The 16,876-nt window shown below is 42.6% G+C and overlaps 1 protein-coding gene across 1 annotated transcript; it reads right to left on the reverse strand.

Moving 5' to 3' along the window:
- Positions 1 to 11,657: 11,657 nt before the first annotated feature.
- LOC117586175 (centrosomal and chromosomal factor) lies at positions 11,658 to 14,979 on the reverse strand. Its single transcript, XM_034276087.1, has one exon. The coding sequence runs from the start codon at positions 13,810 to 13,812 to the stop codon at positions 11,944 to 11,946; it is 1,869 nt and encodes a 622-aa protein (XP_034131978.1). The 5' UTR covers positions 13,813 to 14,979; the 3' UTR covers positions 11,658 to 11,943.
- Between the last annotated feature and the right edge of the window lie 1,897 nt (positions 14,980 to 16,876).

The following is a 16,876-nucleotide window of genomic DNA, read 5'->3' on the forward strand; positions in this document are numbered from 1 at the left end:
GCGAAGCGAACCAAATTGCAGGCAGACGTGCGATTTCTGGTGGCTTTCTGTGAAAGTCACAAGGCGGCAATAAAATATTTTTACAAATGAAACGAGAAATATTTACATATATTTATAGAGAAATTCCAGACAATCGAATCAATTGGGAATGGGAAATGGAGGGCAATGGGGAGGGGAAACGGCGAGTGCCGTAATATTTGTTCATTGCAAAATCAATTAACGATTTCAAGCAAATTGATATTAACGAGTTCTCGAAATAACAGCTGAAATAAAAAAATCCACATGTATTACAATCGAACGATTCGGATAATATAAAACTGGAAAAACATGAGAGAGCCAGCAGCCAAGTCACGCAAGTGCCCCTCCGCTCCCATATGGCCATAACCATAACCAAATTCATCCAACACCGAACCCCGTTAATAATAGCTAAAATGTTTTTAATTAAGTGCAAATGCCAGATTAACGATTACAAGAAAAACACGTTCCATTCAAATCAAATCAAATGCACAACAAACTAATGACACATTGCCAGACTCGGACTCGGACTCTGACTCTGAGTCTGACACAAAATTGGTTTCAGTTTGTGTTTGGAATTGGAATTTTCCTTGGAAGTGTAAATTTTGCATTCAAGCGAAACGAACCGCAGCAAAGCATTGAAGAAGAGTCAGTCGAACGACTCTCTGGGAATCGTGACAAGATGATGCTAATCCGATAGCTATCGGCATCACTCCACGGATCGTGCTGTAATTGTTGACGCTGAACGAACTTGATTTGATGAACGTTGTTTTCGAATCGAAAGAGATCTTTCAACTGGCATATCAAGTTATAGAATTACAGCGATGGGAGGAGACGATGAGGACGGGATAGCAAATTCAATCATCCATGAAATGCTCTGGAATTTATTGTCAAACGCAAGATATAAATGATTGTAGTGACTTTTAAGGTATTTATAAGAGTTCCGAGCGTTCAAAAGAAACTCCTAAAACTCTTCGTTGACTACTTCCAATTCAATAACAATTTTTTTCAACAGAACGATCGTTCCTATGAATACTGATGAAGACATAAATCGCTGTACGATCGGTTCGCTCTAATGAAGAATACCTACTGGGAATTCTCGCCTGACACATCGTTCCACTGGCAGCCATAAAAATAACAGTCAATGACTGTGGCATTGCTATAAAAATTGTTGACATGAATTTCTACGATTTGTATTTACGTCCGAACATTCACCGTATAAATCATCTTATAATAGTCTGTCCTCAATAAATTAAATACATTTTAAAGCGGATTATCAGCTTAAGTTGTGGGGAGGGAAAGACCCGAGACAACATGCAGGCACGAACTGTGCAGTCCCAGTTGAGTCAGTTGGCTAAGGGAGATCTAGATCTGGATCTGTTGCGGGTTACAGGATCATCAAGAAAAATTACTAACGACACCTTGGAGAATCAGCTAGTATACCGAATGAACTCTAAAGATTTTCTGGGTTATAGCAACACACCATGGCTTGACCATCTGGTGGGCAATCGATTCAGCACCCGTCCGCAGTTTGTTCCCTAATCACCGAAAACCGGCGCCGTGAAGCTCTGAAGCGTTACGCAGTCCGTCAGCTGCTTCTGAAAGAAATCTTAATTAACGCATAAACAATTTACGCTTATCTCATTGTGTTCCTTCATTTCCTTTTTTCGTGCTGCCCATGACGACGCGAACAGTCCATCCATCTATGTAGCTGTCTCTCTGGGCTTGGGGTCGTACTCGCACCTCAGGCAGTCATTAAGGTGGCTTAATTTCTTGGGACTCGCTGTTGTTTTTTTTGAGTGATTAACGTTGCCAATGTGCAATTAACAAACATTGCAAACAAGGGCAGCCTCATGTAATTTTCCATTTCCCGCTGCACTCTATCGGGCATGATAATCAAACAAAAAAAACAAAACAAAAACTGAAACTTCATGTAGCCATAAAAAAACGGAATATAATAATACTCGTAATACTTGTGCCCACATCTAGCCGTGTGCTTAATTTTTCTTTCTTTTTCCCATTTTCCATTTTCCATTTCCCCCTCTCTTTCCTCTCCCGTCTTTTCACTATTCGAATTTGGCCATATAAACATTTTTGTGACGCTCGGTAATTACACTGAAAAACTCATTTGACGGGTCGCCCATTCAGTGTGCGAGAGTGTATCTGTGTGCCATAAATCTCTCGATGTGTGTGTGTTTGTGTGTGGCTGGGCCAACGCAGTGCTAAATTGTATCTCATAGATACCACTGGGATGCCTCCGCTGTGCGGCGCTCTTTTTCTGAATTTGTATGCCTCTTGTGGCACAACAGGCGGCAGGCGGCAGGCGGCAGGCAGCTTAGCTGGGGATTGTACTGGATCGGCTGGGATCTGTTTAAGCTGCCCCGCAGGCAGGAGAGGAACCACCATTAAGTGGAAGGCCTAGCCTGCAATCATTACTCATCCGTGTGCGTTCGTTCCTCTAGGGTTTCCTTATCGATTCGGACTCGGATTCGGATTCGGATTCCGATTCGGCTATTGTCAATGGCAAGACAATGAGCAAACATCCAGACACAGATGTGAGAAAGTATCTCTAAGTATATGCCACAATTTATGGCTTCCTACACACACACACACACTCGGATAGGTGGCCCCAAAAAAAAATGTATATGGCAAGTCATAAATGCCTCAACATCATGGACACTGTTACAGCCACAGCCACACAAAGATACAGATACTTTTGTTGTCATGGCAGCCATAAAAAAGAAGACAGAAAAGATACAAAAATCGAATGACACATCGCTCAATAAACATAAATTATAATTTATTTAACTTTTGCACTTTGTTTCATTGAATCTCGAATCCGAAAAATTCGTTTGTTTGTTATTTTTCGGGTTTTTCGCCTTTGAAAAATAATCAAGCGAAGGAAAAACATTTTCATTGCCTTGTTGCCTCGCCTCATTAAAAGACGTGCCCCGGCAACTATTTCAAATATTTTAATTATTTCCCCGTCATATAAAATATACGTTTCTGTGCCTATTCCCCAATCCAAATCGTTTTCGTGGGCGTTTCACGTTCTTTTTGGTTCTTTTTTTAAAGCGTTTTTAATTGCCTCGCCTGAGACCAATTGACGTCCGTCTGTTTTTATGTCGGTGAATGGAAATGTAGAAAGGAGAATGGAGTGGGGGAAGGGTTAACAACTTGCCCCATCATCATCTGCCCCCCTTTTTGGCTGATTGTGAAAAGCACTTGGGTTTTAGTGTTGAGTTCTGTTCGGTTTCGCTTGAATTATAAACGCTGGCAATTCACAACTGAAACATGAGACCCGTGGAGGGCACACAGTACGTTTCCCAAAAGGGGTTAGAAGGCGGAAGAATCTGGGATGGTAGGCGGGTCAGTGGTAGGATGGCTGCCTCATTGCACAATGACAAATTCGTCGGATAATATTTCCCATAGAGAATCTGTTGCTAATTGTGCTGCCATCGCGCAAAGAAAACCTCAATGGAACGCAGGAAAACATATTACGCAGGGGATCGGAACCCTTTTCAACCCTTTTTTAAAACGTTGAAATTTGTTTACTTAGGAACTAAAAATGTTTCAATAACACTCTACAAATATTATATTAATCAGACAAGTTTTTTGTAAGCAGTCTAAAGAGAATTTTGGAATTGTGAGCATATTGGAATATATTCCATAAAAACTTTATCGCAGAGTTGTCTCTCGGACAATGATCCCACATATCCCATGCAAAAAAAAAACCATTTTACAAACAATTGTTTTACCAACTCATAAATAAAACTTTATGGAAGGGCATTTCCTGGCTGAAACCCCTTTGGCGAAAAAAGCGCCATATTATTCACCTCCCCCTTGTAGAAGTAAAACTCATTTGATTTTATTCAAGTTTTTTGTTTTCAAATTAATATTCAATTAATTTGCATTTTTATTGTGTTCGGTTCAGTTGTTCTTTGGGGGTTTGTTTTTATTATTTTCTTAGTCATGCAACCCAGTATTACTCGTATTTATATTTCCATTATATCCATAATATGCTACAAATTTATTCCATTTCTACCACTTTACATACTCATATATGTATACGCATTAAATATACTTTGAAATATATTTTTTGTAAGTGTATTTCCATTCTACATAAAGAATTTACAAGAAACTTGTTTGGCTTCAATCGGAACAGAATTGTATGTGTTGGCGATTGAACTCGTACGTCCAAATGTAGAAAAAATATTACATATAATGCAAATGTTCAGCTAACAGAATATGTAACAAAAAAAATGTGTGGATCATATTTATACAAAATACAAATTACGGTGCAGAACAATTATGAATAAAACTACTATCACATTGAAATATATATGAGAATATATATATATGTATGGTTTTGTCTGTTAAATAATTATAATTTTGTATTAAGTACTTATCTACACACGCAAAGCGAAAACCGAAGCAGTTTTTTTTACCCAAAATTGCTCACAAAATTCTTTCCACAAGATTTTAGTTATATTTCTCATCTGAGTATTTGCGAACAATTAAATGAAAGATCTGTTCTGTGGCCTTGGCAGTTTCGATTCTTAGCCTAAATCCTAACCATAATTAGCAGCTGTCTGAAGAGCACAAGCAACAAAAAAAATATAAAACATTCACAAGAGGATTTCCAGTAAATTAAGAAAGATCTTTGTGTTAAATATTTAATTTGTTTCACAGCAGAATTGATAATAATTCATAGTTTGTTTTTTTTTTTTGTAATTTTTTCCGTTTTTGTTTTAATAGATTTCTAACTTGTTGGCATTTTTCATGCTCGATAAGTTTTTTGTTAATTCAGCGCTCGAACTGCTGGAAATAATTTTCTCGTTTGGTTTTCGGTATGCAATCCACCGCTCCGTGCCATCGCGCATACCGGATGGATTGCACATGTATCTATACATACTCGTACTACCCGTAAATATATATTTTTATTTCATTATTTATATAACTTGCTGATGGCCTAGTTAGTGGTTATGCTGCGGCATAGGCGTAGTCGGTATAGTGTTTATTATACCCGTATGTGTGGTATATTGTATGTACTATGTAGATCGTCTATATCAATTTGTTTAGCTGGCTAAGTTTCGCGTTTGCTTGTTGTTTGTTGTAAGTCACAATATGGTTGGCTAATGCAAGTTTATGTGTGTGTATCTTATGTGTTTGTTTGTATATGTATTGTATGATAGGTATGCGTATGTATCGTCGACTATTTAGGTCTGTTCGTGTCGGCCCAGTTTTGAGTGGAGTTTAATTGCCCAAGCCAGAGCCAGAGCCAAAAGCCCATCCACAGACACAGACACAGACACAGACACTATTAATTTGCTTCCTCTATAACTACATTTCTGTTTCTCTCTTTAGCTCTTTGTACACTTGTCTCTATCTCCATCTCTAGCTGTATCTGTGTCTGTGCATCTGCAACTTTGGCTTGCCATCTGACATCTAATTTTAACTTGTTTCCATTGTTTCTTATTAGTGTTTTTTTGTTTGTTTTTGTTTTATAGTTTACTTTGAAGTACAATTTTGTATACTTTTTATACAGTACGACTCAGGGCTGTAAGGCAGTTGCAATTTGGATACGTTTGGGGACACAAAAATCAGGGAAATTAATGAAATAAATTTACTTTTATAGCTTTTTATGGAATGCTTGACTAATTGCTTCCTCATACATTTATTAGAGAATTTTTGCAGTTCTCAAATGATTAATTCGTTTAAATATTTTTGCTCTCATCAAACAGAATTTATGTTTGAATTGTTTTTATAATTCAAATGTATCTGTATCTGTACCCCGATGAACCCTGATGATGGATGGTTTTTCCTGACACTTAGCCCTGAGTCGCACTGTACCCTCTACTCCATGTAACTCCACCTAGACCTCCTCCTCCTCCTCCTCTTAGTAATTGTATACCCCACTGCACTTAGGCAGCTGTAAGCGTTAATGCTTTTTAATTGTTTGTTGTGTGAGTGTTTTTATTTTTTTTTTCGTATTTTTATTTCTTTTGTGGATCTTTTTTACGCTAGCTAACTAGTTTTACACGTTGTCATGTTTGTTTGTTGGCCAAGTATGTTGCTTGTCCAAGTCTAAAGTTTGTAGTTCAAGTTGCTGTTGCTTTTTGTTTCATTATAATGTGTGTTTCATAGGCCTTTCCGAAAGCTTTTTGACCTTCCTGGCGTATCTCTCTCTCTCTCTCTCTCTCCTTCTCTCTGTACAATCTTGGCCAATTGGCAGGCAGTTTAAGTGATTTGACTTTGGTTTAGCAATGAACAAGATTTTTGTTTAACTACTCGCACTTTTGGGCCAGCCAAAGTGTTGGTTTCTCATTTAATTTTACTGCAATTGTCTGAAATGTTGGGAACACATGGTCGAGGGCGTCTCGATCATTTGGTAGTAGGCGTACTTAATCTTGTGTGACACTTAATGAAAATAAAAGCTGTAAAATAATCTGAGAAGCAATTAAACTTTGACTTTATTTTGATCCTCACTGAGCTGTAACGCTTTTGTTTTTGTTGTCTAGTCGTTGCATGAACCGGCGCAAATCTCAATACAGTATCGCATATAGTTTTTAGGCTTACAACCTCTAAAAATATTTATTCCCACCATAATTGGAAATTAGAAATCTATGACAAATCGCTCTTGACATCATCTCCCAGCCTCTGACTCAGCCCAAAATTAAACTTAACTAAGCCTGACCAAAAAAAAAAAAAGATTTCTATTTTGTCTGGCTAATTATTTATAGTTTTTGTTAAGCTGTTTTTGGTGCTTGGCTTATGAATACTCGTATAGCCATACACAATAATTTGTATAATTTTATAATCTGCCATAGTGAGGGAGACAGCAAGAGAGAAAGGGAGACAGGCAGAGAAGAAAAGGCACACAGAGGCACAGAGAGAGAGAGAGAGAGAGAGGTCAATTAAGTGCCATTAATTTGCCTTTTTAATTAATAATTTATATTTGTAATTTATTTAAAGCCGCTTTTTAAATCGCTAGACATGCTAGGAATTTACATACACATATACATATACATACATATTTCTCCCCCCACCGACTAAGCTGTCCATCTCATTCTGTGGACATGCAATCTATCGCTCTGTCTCTCTCACTGAGTGTGTCTGTTTATTCATGCATATAAATTATGCTAATTAGTTACAGCTACCGCCTGACAATATATAACATACGTACACACATACATACATACATATACATATACATATCTGTATCTGTTTTCGCCTTTATCTGATCTGCTATATATTTTAATTAAAGCTTATTAAAAACTGTCGCTCTCTTCCATCTCTGTCTCTATTTCTGGCATAAATATTTATTAACCTTTATGCGCACTTAATTTATGACTTTTAGAGCGGTATTTCGGTTGCGGGGCAATTACCAAAGGCCTAGAAAATATTTAAATTCATTTTTTTTCGCCATAAAAATGTTTTAATTATGTCAGAAATCGCAATTAATTAAGTCGCAGATTGAAGTTGACCCAAAAAAAGGAAAAAGAGTAAAACGTGTGGAAAGAGGAGAGCAAAATTTTAAACAAGACAGACATTTGGAAGACGAAGCTCTTGATGCTCTTTCAAGCCCAATTTTATATTTTAGTATCCGACTTAGATCATATTTTGCTAAGGTCTGCAGAAACATTTGAAGCCAAAGTTTCTTTAGTTTGGTTCGAATATCTTACGAAAATATAACTAATTTGAATTTCTTTTCCCATAAAACCTAATAACTTTCTGGTAGTGTATTGAAAAGTAACAAAGATAACATGTTAACCGGTTGCCTAGGTCGGTGTGTGCCTCTCTCTTTCTCTTCCCACCTCTTTTGAGTCAGAGCTGAAGTTTCCCCCTCGCCCCATCCACTTTCATAAGGCCATTGCGACAGTCTCCCCCTGCCTCTAAGGCATGAGTTGGTGCCTTCCTCCAGCTCCCACCCACTCCACACTTTTCTGAATCTCTGCTGGGGGTTCTCCCCACCTCTCTCCCTCGCACTCTTGGCTCCACGTCTGTATCCGAGTCTGGCTCTCCGTCTGGTCGTCGTGGGGTCTCTCCCCTCTTCGCTCTCCGCTGACTCGTAAATATCAACTTTATGACCAGCCTCAATGCGAGTGTCCTCAACTGTTGCCCCTATCCCACTCCTCCTCTCCTCGCCTACCAGCGCACGACCAGAGCTTTGCTGGCTGCCACTTAACTCCCCCGGCACGCCCCCACACACAGACAATGTTTGGGTTAGACAGCTTCCGATGTCGCGGCTTCTCTTTAGTTTCTTTCGTTTTTTTTTTGTATTTTGTGTCTTGGGGCCGTTTCCACTTTGTTTTGTGTTACGTTTTTTGCTCTCTTTTTCTTTTCTTCTTCTTGGACTTCTTTTTTGCTGGACTTTGTTTAATGCGCTTTGCGTCATTTCATTTTGAGCAATTTTCGTTATTTTCGAGAGTGTGTGTGTGTGTGTGCGTGTGCATTCTCGTGCTTAAAAATAAACTAACTGTAAGCGCTCTCCCTCTCACATCACTCCCTCTCGCTTACTCTTTCGGTGCAAGCTTTTGGGGCATTTTTGCTGTTTCTGCCGCTGTAGGTATTTCTGTATTTTTATGCCTTTTATTTGCATGTTTTTTCTGTGTTTTACTTTGCTTTTTGTTTGCTTTCTGCTGGTTCCATTATTGGGTTTATTTATCCGTTGATGACTTTTAAATGGCAGCTGCTCTCCCGAATAAAAAAACAAAGAAATAATGCGACTAAATAAACTCAATTAGAGAAGAAAACCTTTTAGTTGACCTATGGACGATGTACTGTCCCCCGGTCAGTTAACATCTGCGAATGTCATTCATTTCAGGTTGGACAAAGCGGCGAGGAAACTTAGTACAGAGGTTTTTCATGGAGTAGAACTACCACAAAATGTAACACTATGGATTTTCTCATAGAATAACCATTTTCCATGGAGTGGAGGCTCTGTTAGTTATTGAATGTATTAGGAATTCACTCGAAAAGTTCCTATCGTACTTATTTAATCCCACAAACCTCTCTCTCTGCTTCCTTTCTCTTACGTAGATTCCTGAGCGTATTCCAATTTGGGCAAATAAAAAGCAAAAGCACTCGAGTTCAAGCACAACACTTGAGGGTTCCGACCCGGGTGTCTGGTCATTATCTTTTGATGCCCACACATGGCACACACAGGGAACCGAAGCCTTAGCCGTAGCCATAGCCACAGCCATAATCATAATCAAATCCCATCCAAGTGCAGCCTCAATTTAGCTCACTAATGCCACACAATCCAGACGAGCACCACCTGACTATCCGTCCAGCCACGGGAAGAGGAACGACGGGAGAGCGTCGCGAGAATGACGACAATGGGCGATGACCTCGCCAGTTGAGTGTGGGGACGGGGGCACTCACTCAATCAATCGCTCAATGGCATGCAAACGATTGCAAAGGAAGGGAGAGACGCAGCAGCAGCAACAGATGATGATGGAAATAAATGAAAGAAAGAGATGGAGGCTACCTTTTGGGTAACGAAGCTGAAAATACCCTTGGACAGATTTGATTCCCCTGGGATACAAATATTAATCCAAACTGGGATCCAAGTTTTCCCCTAGGAGATCCCCATAAGAAAGAGTTTTTACTATTGTTACCATGGGAACTGAAATTACTCTCTGATTTTATGTAGATTAAATTTCCCTGAACTATACAGTTTCAGCTGTTGATTACGTAGCATTCGGAAATGCTTCGCGATACCCTCTTTATAGCATGAGCATGCGACAGCACGGCAGACGATCTGTAGTATATTTTAATTACGTTCGGTGGAATTTCTTCTAATCTATGGGGCAATTTAATATGAATTGAATAAATGAATAGAGATGGCAATCGGCATGCGAGTGGGATGGCACCACCATTCAGGAAATCTGGCGTTGCTTTCTACGCTTAAGAGAGTTCGACTGTGGTTGCGAGTGCGAATGCGACAGAGGCGGACGGTGCCAGTCAGTTCCTGCTTTAGTCTCTCTCGCTATCTCTCTGCTTGGAATGGAATGGACTTGGACTCGTTTCGGAGATCTAGGGCAGGCCACAGTGGGATGAGTCAGTCAGTCTGCGGTCGGTCGGGTCGTTTTGTTTCGTTTCGTTCGTTCAATGGGAAACGGATGTCGTTTATTTTTTTTGTTCCCCAAAAAAATAAAACACTCTTTAAATTAATTTGCTGATTGCTGGCTGGAAATCCTCACGAGGGTTTCGTTTCGTTTCGCTTTCCTATGAATAAATTAAGCGATTATGTACTTCCCGGAACTGCTTTTCTCTGAGAGAAATAAACACAAATCGTTTTTGAGCCTGTAATCAATAATCCCCGCGGGGACCTTCCAGGCCCAAAGCCCGATAACATCTCGCACATTTCCTGTCGCCCCACCAGCAAAACTTTTGCTTCAGGGCATTAGTTTTTCCTATAGAACGGGGGAATGGGGCCCACCGTGCGATGGCATAATCAGCAAAAGAGAGCAAAGGAGACAAATGCCATTGGAAAAAGGCCCCTGTCTCCCTGTCCCTCTCTCTGACTGTTCTTCAAAGGTCTTCCATCAATGACAATAATCAATCACAGCGCCACACCGAAAAAATAAAAGAGAAAGAGCGAACCAAAGCAAAGCTGAAAATCAAATTAAGTGAATGACAAGGGGAAGAAAAACCACCCAGAAAGTGGGAAGGGGAGTGCAAGTGTGAAAATTGAGCCACAAAATCCGACGGCAATTAAGTTTGCGAAAGACGTGAATGGCAACAGTCAAAGCATCTTGCTGACCCTCTTCCTCTCCCTTAAGGGAAATGAATTGAAAGTTCAGTGCGAAAACCGATACGGAAAAGGGGATATTTCTACTGTCAGTACAGAAATGAACGACAAAACAGGAAAATCGATGTTGATTCTTGAATCACTGTCAAATCTGTCTTGCTAACTGTGAAAATTGAAATTATAAATTGAAATCACTGAATTGCACTAGAAATTCATCTCACTGTTTGTCGCCTTTTCACTTCTATTTGCCTTGGCCAAATCACTCTGACCTTCTCTTTGTACACATTCTACCAATTGAAAACACAATTTTACTTAATTTTTTTGCATATTTGCGCTTCAAATTACGTCGCATAATTTTGAATAATTTTTATTCATATTCTTTTGTGTTGTTTCCTTCTCATTCACCATCCGTACTCATTCCTTTTCTCTCCTTCTTTCTCTCTCTCATTCTTCTCATTCTTTTGGTAATAATTGTGGCATTTTCCATAAATTGTTTTGCTGCTATAACATTTTTTGTGTTTTAGTTTAATTAAATATGCATATAATTATGTAATTTTTAGCATTTGTTTGTTGGTTTTCCATTTTTATTGTTGGTTGATTTGAAAGTTTGTTGGTTTTTAGGTTTTTTCGCCTTGGCTTTTTGTTGGTTTTTCTTGTTTTCTTTTAATTTAAATTAAATTAGATACTAAAATTATTTTATAACAAATATCACTACAATAGTTTGCATTTTTTTGTTGTTTGTTTTTCCTTTTGTTTATCATGTACTACAATTACTAGAAAAAGAAACAAAAACACTTTTCATCGGCATCTTTTCCTTCTTCTCCTCCTTTCTTATCATCTCCATCCTGTTCTCCATCTGAGGACAATCTTCATTCATTCTTTCTTTTGGGAACAGCTCTAGACAGAATTTAGCATTAATTTTTTTTTTGTTTTTTCATATTTTTTGATTCTAAAAGCTTTTGAGGGGATAGACCGGTTTGTATTCTGGGGGTTTACAGGGTTGTATTATACGGGAGAGAAGAGATGGCCTACAAATGAGGGTTTTAGGGGGGAGGGTTTTCCTATTGGCTATTCCTTGAGGCGGCTATTTTCATCGACGTTTACTTGGTAAGCGCCTGTCTCAGTTGGTTGCTGCTTCTTCTGCCTCCGCGCTGCTCCTGGGAGGGGGATCACACATTGTAGCAGGATATCTGCTGCTGCAGATGCTGGAATGTGGGCGTCGCCGCCGCGGCCGCACCGAATGGCACAAACGAGGTCTGTCCCAAGCTTCCGGCGGCCGCGGCGGCTGCGGCCAGGTTGAGGGAGGCCGCCGCCGCATAGGGGTGCATCCGCTGCGAGCGCAGGTACTGTCGGTACTTGCCGCTCAGCTTATCCGTGGCAGAGGTGGCGCCTCCAGTCGATCCCGGACACGCGCCCGCCCCCGGACCCGCACCCGATGCAGACGTGGGCGTCATGGTGGCGCCGTACAGCCGCTGCATGGGCGTGGTGTCAGGGCCGGCCTGATAATTGCTAGGAACTGTGGCCATCGGCGAGCGGTCCATCAGCATGGCCATGCTCTGCGCGGGCGCCGCTCCACCCACTGCTGTGGCATCCCAGGGCGGAGGGGGCAGGCAGTGTTGCTGCTGCTGCTGATGGTGCTTCGTGCTGCCACCGACCGAGGGCGCCGTCTGGCCGTAGTTCGAGCCGGAAATCATGGCATCCCTCTTCCCAGAGGCGGCGCCCGATCCTCCCGAAGAGCCGTTGCTCCCCTTGGCCGCGTAGAGGGTCTGGTGGGGCGGGGGTGCCAGCATGTGGTGCGGCGTCATGGCAGTGCGTGCGGCCAGCGCCGCTGCCAGCTGATCCCACTGCCCCGCCGCTGCTGCGGCTATTGACGCGGAGCTGGCTGCGGCGGCTGCTGCTGCTGCGGCCACCTGTGCGGCAGCCGCCGTTGAGGTGGAGTGGCTTTGACTTTGGCTTTGACGACTTTGGTTGCTGCTGCTTCGCTGCTGCTGCGCCTGATGCTGCTGCTGCGCTTGATGCTGTTGCTGCTGTTGGCGACGCACATGCTCCTGCTGCTGCTGCTGTTGCTGCTGCTGCTGCTGTTGCACGGGATAATGTGCCTGCTGCGACATCTGCGACATTTGTTGGTGCTGCTGACGCAACTGCTGCTGCTGCTGCTGGTACACCTGCCTCTGCTGCTGTTGAGCTTGATGCTGCTGCTGCTGCTGCTGTTGTTGCTGCTGCTGTTGTTGCTGCTGCTGTTGCTGCTGCTGTTGCTGCTGCTGTTGTTGCTGCTGTTGTTGTTGCTGTTGCTGTTGTTGCGCACTCTGTCTGGCTCCACGACGCGCTGCACTGCTGCTGGGTGCCGCGGCGGCCGCTCCTCCGCCCCCGCCAAGCGCCGCACCACTGCTGACTGCACTGTTGTTGGCCGTGCGCGCCGTCGCCTGCATGTTGTTCACGAAGGGACTGCGCCGCTGCGACTCCATTTTGCGAAAGTAGCAGGGATGGATCATCAGCAGAGGCTCCACGCGCTGTCCAGCGGGTGGCTTGGGCTGATTGGGGAGCTCGTACTCGACGCTGCAGTCGACGTGCAGTGGAATGCTGTAGTCCTTCTGGGGCGACGCTGCCGCAGCCGCTGCACCGCTGCTGTTTGCATTGCTGCTGCTATTGGCGCTGCTGCTGGCAGAGACACTCTGCTGCTGCTGTTGGCGTGAGGTGGCGACGGCGGCGACCTGGGTCTGGGCCGCCGCCGCATGGCTGTGGCGGGTGTTGGAGGCGGGCTGATGTGAATGTTGCTGCTGCTGGCGGTGATGTTGCTGCTGCTGCTGCTGCTGTTGGAGCAACTGTTGCTGATGTGCTGCCACGGCGGCATGGTACATGTGTTGCTGTTGCTGCTGCTGCTGCTGCGCCTGGTGATGCTGCTGCTGAGAATGGCTGTGCTGCTGCTGTTGTTGCTGCTGCTGCTGCTGCTGCTGCTGCAAGGCATTCAAGGCGGCAGCGGACATGCCGTGGGAAAGGGACGACATGTCATAGCTAGCATAACAGGCGGCCATCGTCATTGTTGTGTGTGGGGTGGAGAGAGTGTGTGTAAGAGAGTGTGTGCTTGCTGCTACTCTCTTCTACTTCTACTCCTTCTGCTGCTGCTGCTGCTGCTGCTTCTCCTCCTTCGTTAACACAGTTATAATTTTAGTTGTATTCTTTTCTTTTATTGCATTTTTGTGATTAATTTTTCTGCTTGCTTTTCACATGTGAAAAAATTTCAAGACACTTTTTTCTTTCTTTTATTAGATTTCTTTTTCTTTTGCTTTTGCTTTTCTTATTCTTTGTATTGGCACTGGTAATCCAAAAAAGAGAGCGCGCGGCTAACGGCTGTTGTGGCTGCAGGTAATCCGTGAGTGTGTGTGTTGAGTGAGTGAATTTCTTGCGTGTGTGTGTGAGAGGAGGAACCTTAATCCATTTGCAGATTATTCCGTTCGGAATTATTGCTGCTTTTTATTAGAACCCGTATTCGTATTCGTATTTTATTTTACTTTTACTTTGTTTAACTTTGTTTCGTTTATTGTATTGTGTTGTATATTTAGCGTTTTAATCAGTCTTGGTTTAGGTTTTTGTTTAAATGCAGCGCTTAAAGTGTTACTATTTTTAGCTGCGGCTTTTATTTGTTTTTTTCCTTTTGTCAGTCTTTTGTCGCGCTCAGTGTTCTGCTTTGCTGTTGGCTGGCTTACAGTTCTTTCTCTGGTTCGGTTCCCGTTTCCGTAGCGGCTTTCAGTGTTTAGTTTCTAGAGAAATTACGTCCGAACGCGTTGACCAGCCCGAGCATAGTAACTCTGATTAAGCATGGCACTCTGACGAGCACGGCGGCGGCGTGCTGAATGGCGGAGAGCGCGTTTGCTGAATTGCTCGACAAAGAGAGCGAGCGAGACACGTTTTCTGCTGAATTGAGGGAGAGAGTACAACAGCTGTTCACCACCACGATTCCGTTTTACTTTGTTGTTACTTTTGGCAGCGTTTGAGTTGATTGAGATTTTCTTTGCTTGGTTTTTTATCACTCAAATTTCCATCACTTTTTCTATCACAATTTGTGCCAAAAACAACATTTATTTGGTTTTCTAGTTCGACGTTTCTCCCATGTTCTTGGTTGGTTCTTCGCGAAAGTTTATCATGGAGGCGCGCCTTGGTCGAGGTATGTTCTTGTCGGGGCGAGTTCTGGGCAGCGAATGTGGCTATGTGGCCCTCTGATCTTAAGGTTGGCCTGGCGTCGCAGTCGCTACGCTAACGCTGCTCTCGCGCTCTCTCAGTCCCTCCCTCTCCTCTTGAAAAGTCTCCCTTCATTCAATGTGTTTTACCTGCCGCACAGCTGACTCGTGACGTCGCGTATTCAGCACTCACTTACACACTCGCACTGCCGTTCACACAAACACTCTCTTTGGCATTTTATTGTTGCTGCATGCTTCTTAAGCCAATTGCATTCAATGGCAGCATATGGCCGCTCTCCGGCCTAAACACTCTACATCGCTCTCTCGCTTCGACTTACACATTCAGCCGTATATTACTACCACGGCGGCCATCTTTACAACAGTTTTGGTGTTTGAACAAGCGAGAGAGAGAGAGAGAGAGTCGGTCTGCCGCTGTCTTTTTTTATGCGGGCCACGGGTCGCATTATTTTGTAATATGAGTTTTTTTTTTGCCTGTATTATGCTCTCCATTCTGGGTGAGAGCAATTGTGGCCTGCTTTAATTTCTACGATTACTTTTTGCGCTCCTGTTTCCGTTTAGGGCTGCTGCTGCTGCTGAGTGTTAGTAAGAAGTGGTTGGAAGGGGGGGAGACAGTCTTCTTCCTGTTGGAATGCCAGAATTTGAGAGCGCTTTTGAGAGCTAATTGAGTGGTTATGGGACTGACGCCACTACCGTTAGAATTCCCTTTTGGGTGCGGCACTCAAATATAAAATCCCCAACAGAAAGTCCTTAAAATAAAATTCTCATGGAAACGAGGGAAATAAACTCAGTGGTGACAGGATGGCGACTTCGGGGGTCGATGTAGAACTGGGATTTGCGATTTCACACAGGCTTGCTTACGGGCCGACAATTGAGATCTCCTCTTAATCTTAGTTAATATTTCAGCCTGTCTGACAAATCAGTAACAAGTAGATTATTAATTATCAAATCGTTCGCATTCATTTAGAGAAATTCCTCATAACCCCCTCCAAAAGTTATCAATATTCAACGCTCAAAGTGCTACAGACATTTTCTGCACTGCACTAAAACCTCAGTACAATTTAACTCTTTGGGAATGGTTCTACCCCTGCCCCTTGCCAATCCCTTAAACATAAAGCTTGCGCATACAGCGCACACATACACATAGACAGAGAGAGGTAGCAGCAGACAGAGACGCACACACTTAAATCCATACACATTGTAATAAATAAGGAAGGTCGTTGCCATAGCAGCAGCCGCCGTTGGCGTCGTCGCTTTTTTTCCGACTTTTTTGTTGTTTCGTGAGAGAGTTTTTGGATAGCTCTGCTCTCTGGCGCTGACTTGCTCTTCCTCTCTCACGATTTGGGGCTGCTCCATTCAGCGGTTTTATGATGATGACAACAAATCAGCTGTTTGGAGGTGTGTCTGTATATGTGTGTATGTGAGTGCGTGTGACGACTGTCTGGCTGCGAAGCTTATGCCCTCACCCCCTCACCAAATGATTGTTTTTGCTGCTTTTGAGCATATGTTTCGCTTGTTGTTGTTGCTTTTGCTGTCTGCTTTGCGTGCTTAACGAAGAGTCGGCCGTATTACCGTTTGTTTGTTGATTACTGCGCTGCATCGTGTCCCCCTTCTCAAATCGTTTCATCATCAGCAATTGGGAAATTACCAAAAACAAAAGCTGGAATTAAAGAAATATATTCAGTACCTTTTGTTGTGTGTTCAGGTAATGTTCTGTGAATCATTTTCTTCAATTAGGTTTCGCCAAATCGTCTCAAATTTGAATATAGGGTATTGTATAATTTTGCATAATTTCTACGGTAATATTTACCTCCTCCTCATATCTGCATCTTTAGTATTCACTCGCAATGTGGATTCAGCACACATTTCCTGTCCCCTTGGTCTCCTATTCGTTCTAATCTCTGTCATC

This window comes from Drosophila guanche, unplaced genomic scaffold (assembly GCF_900245975.1).
Source record: "Drosophila guanche unplaced genomic scaffold, DGUA_6, whole genome shotgun sequence".
NCBI lineage: Eukaryota > Metazoa > Arthropoda > Insecta > Diptera > Drosophilidae > Drosophila > Drosophila guanche.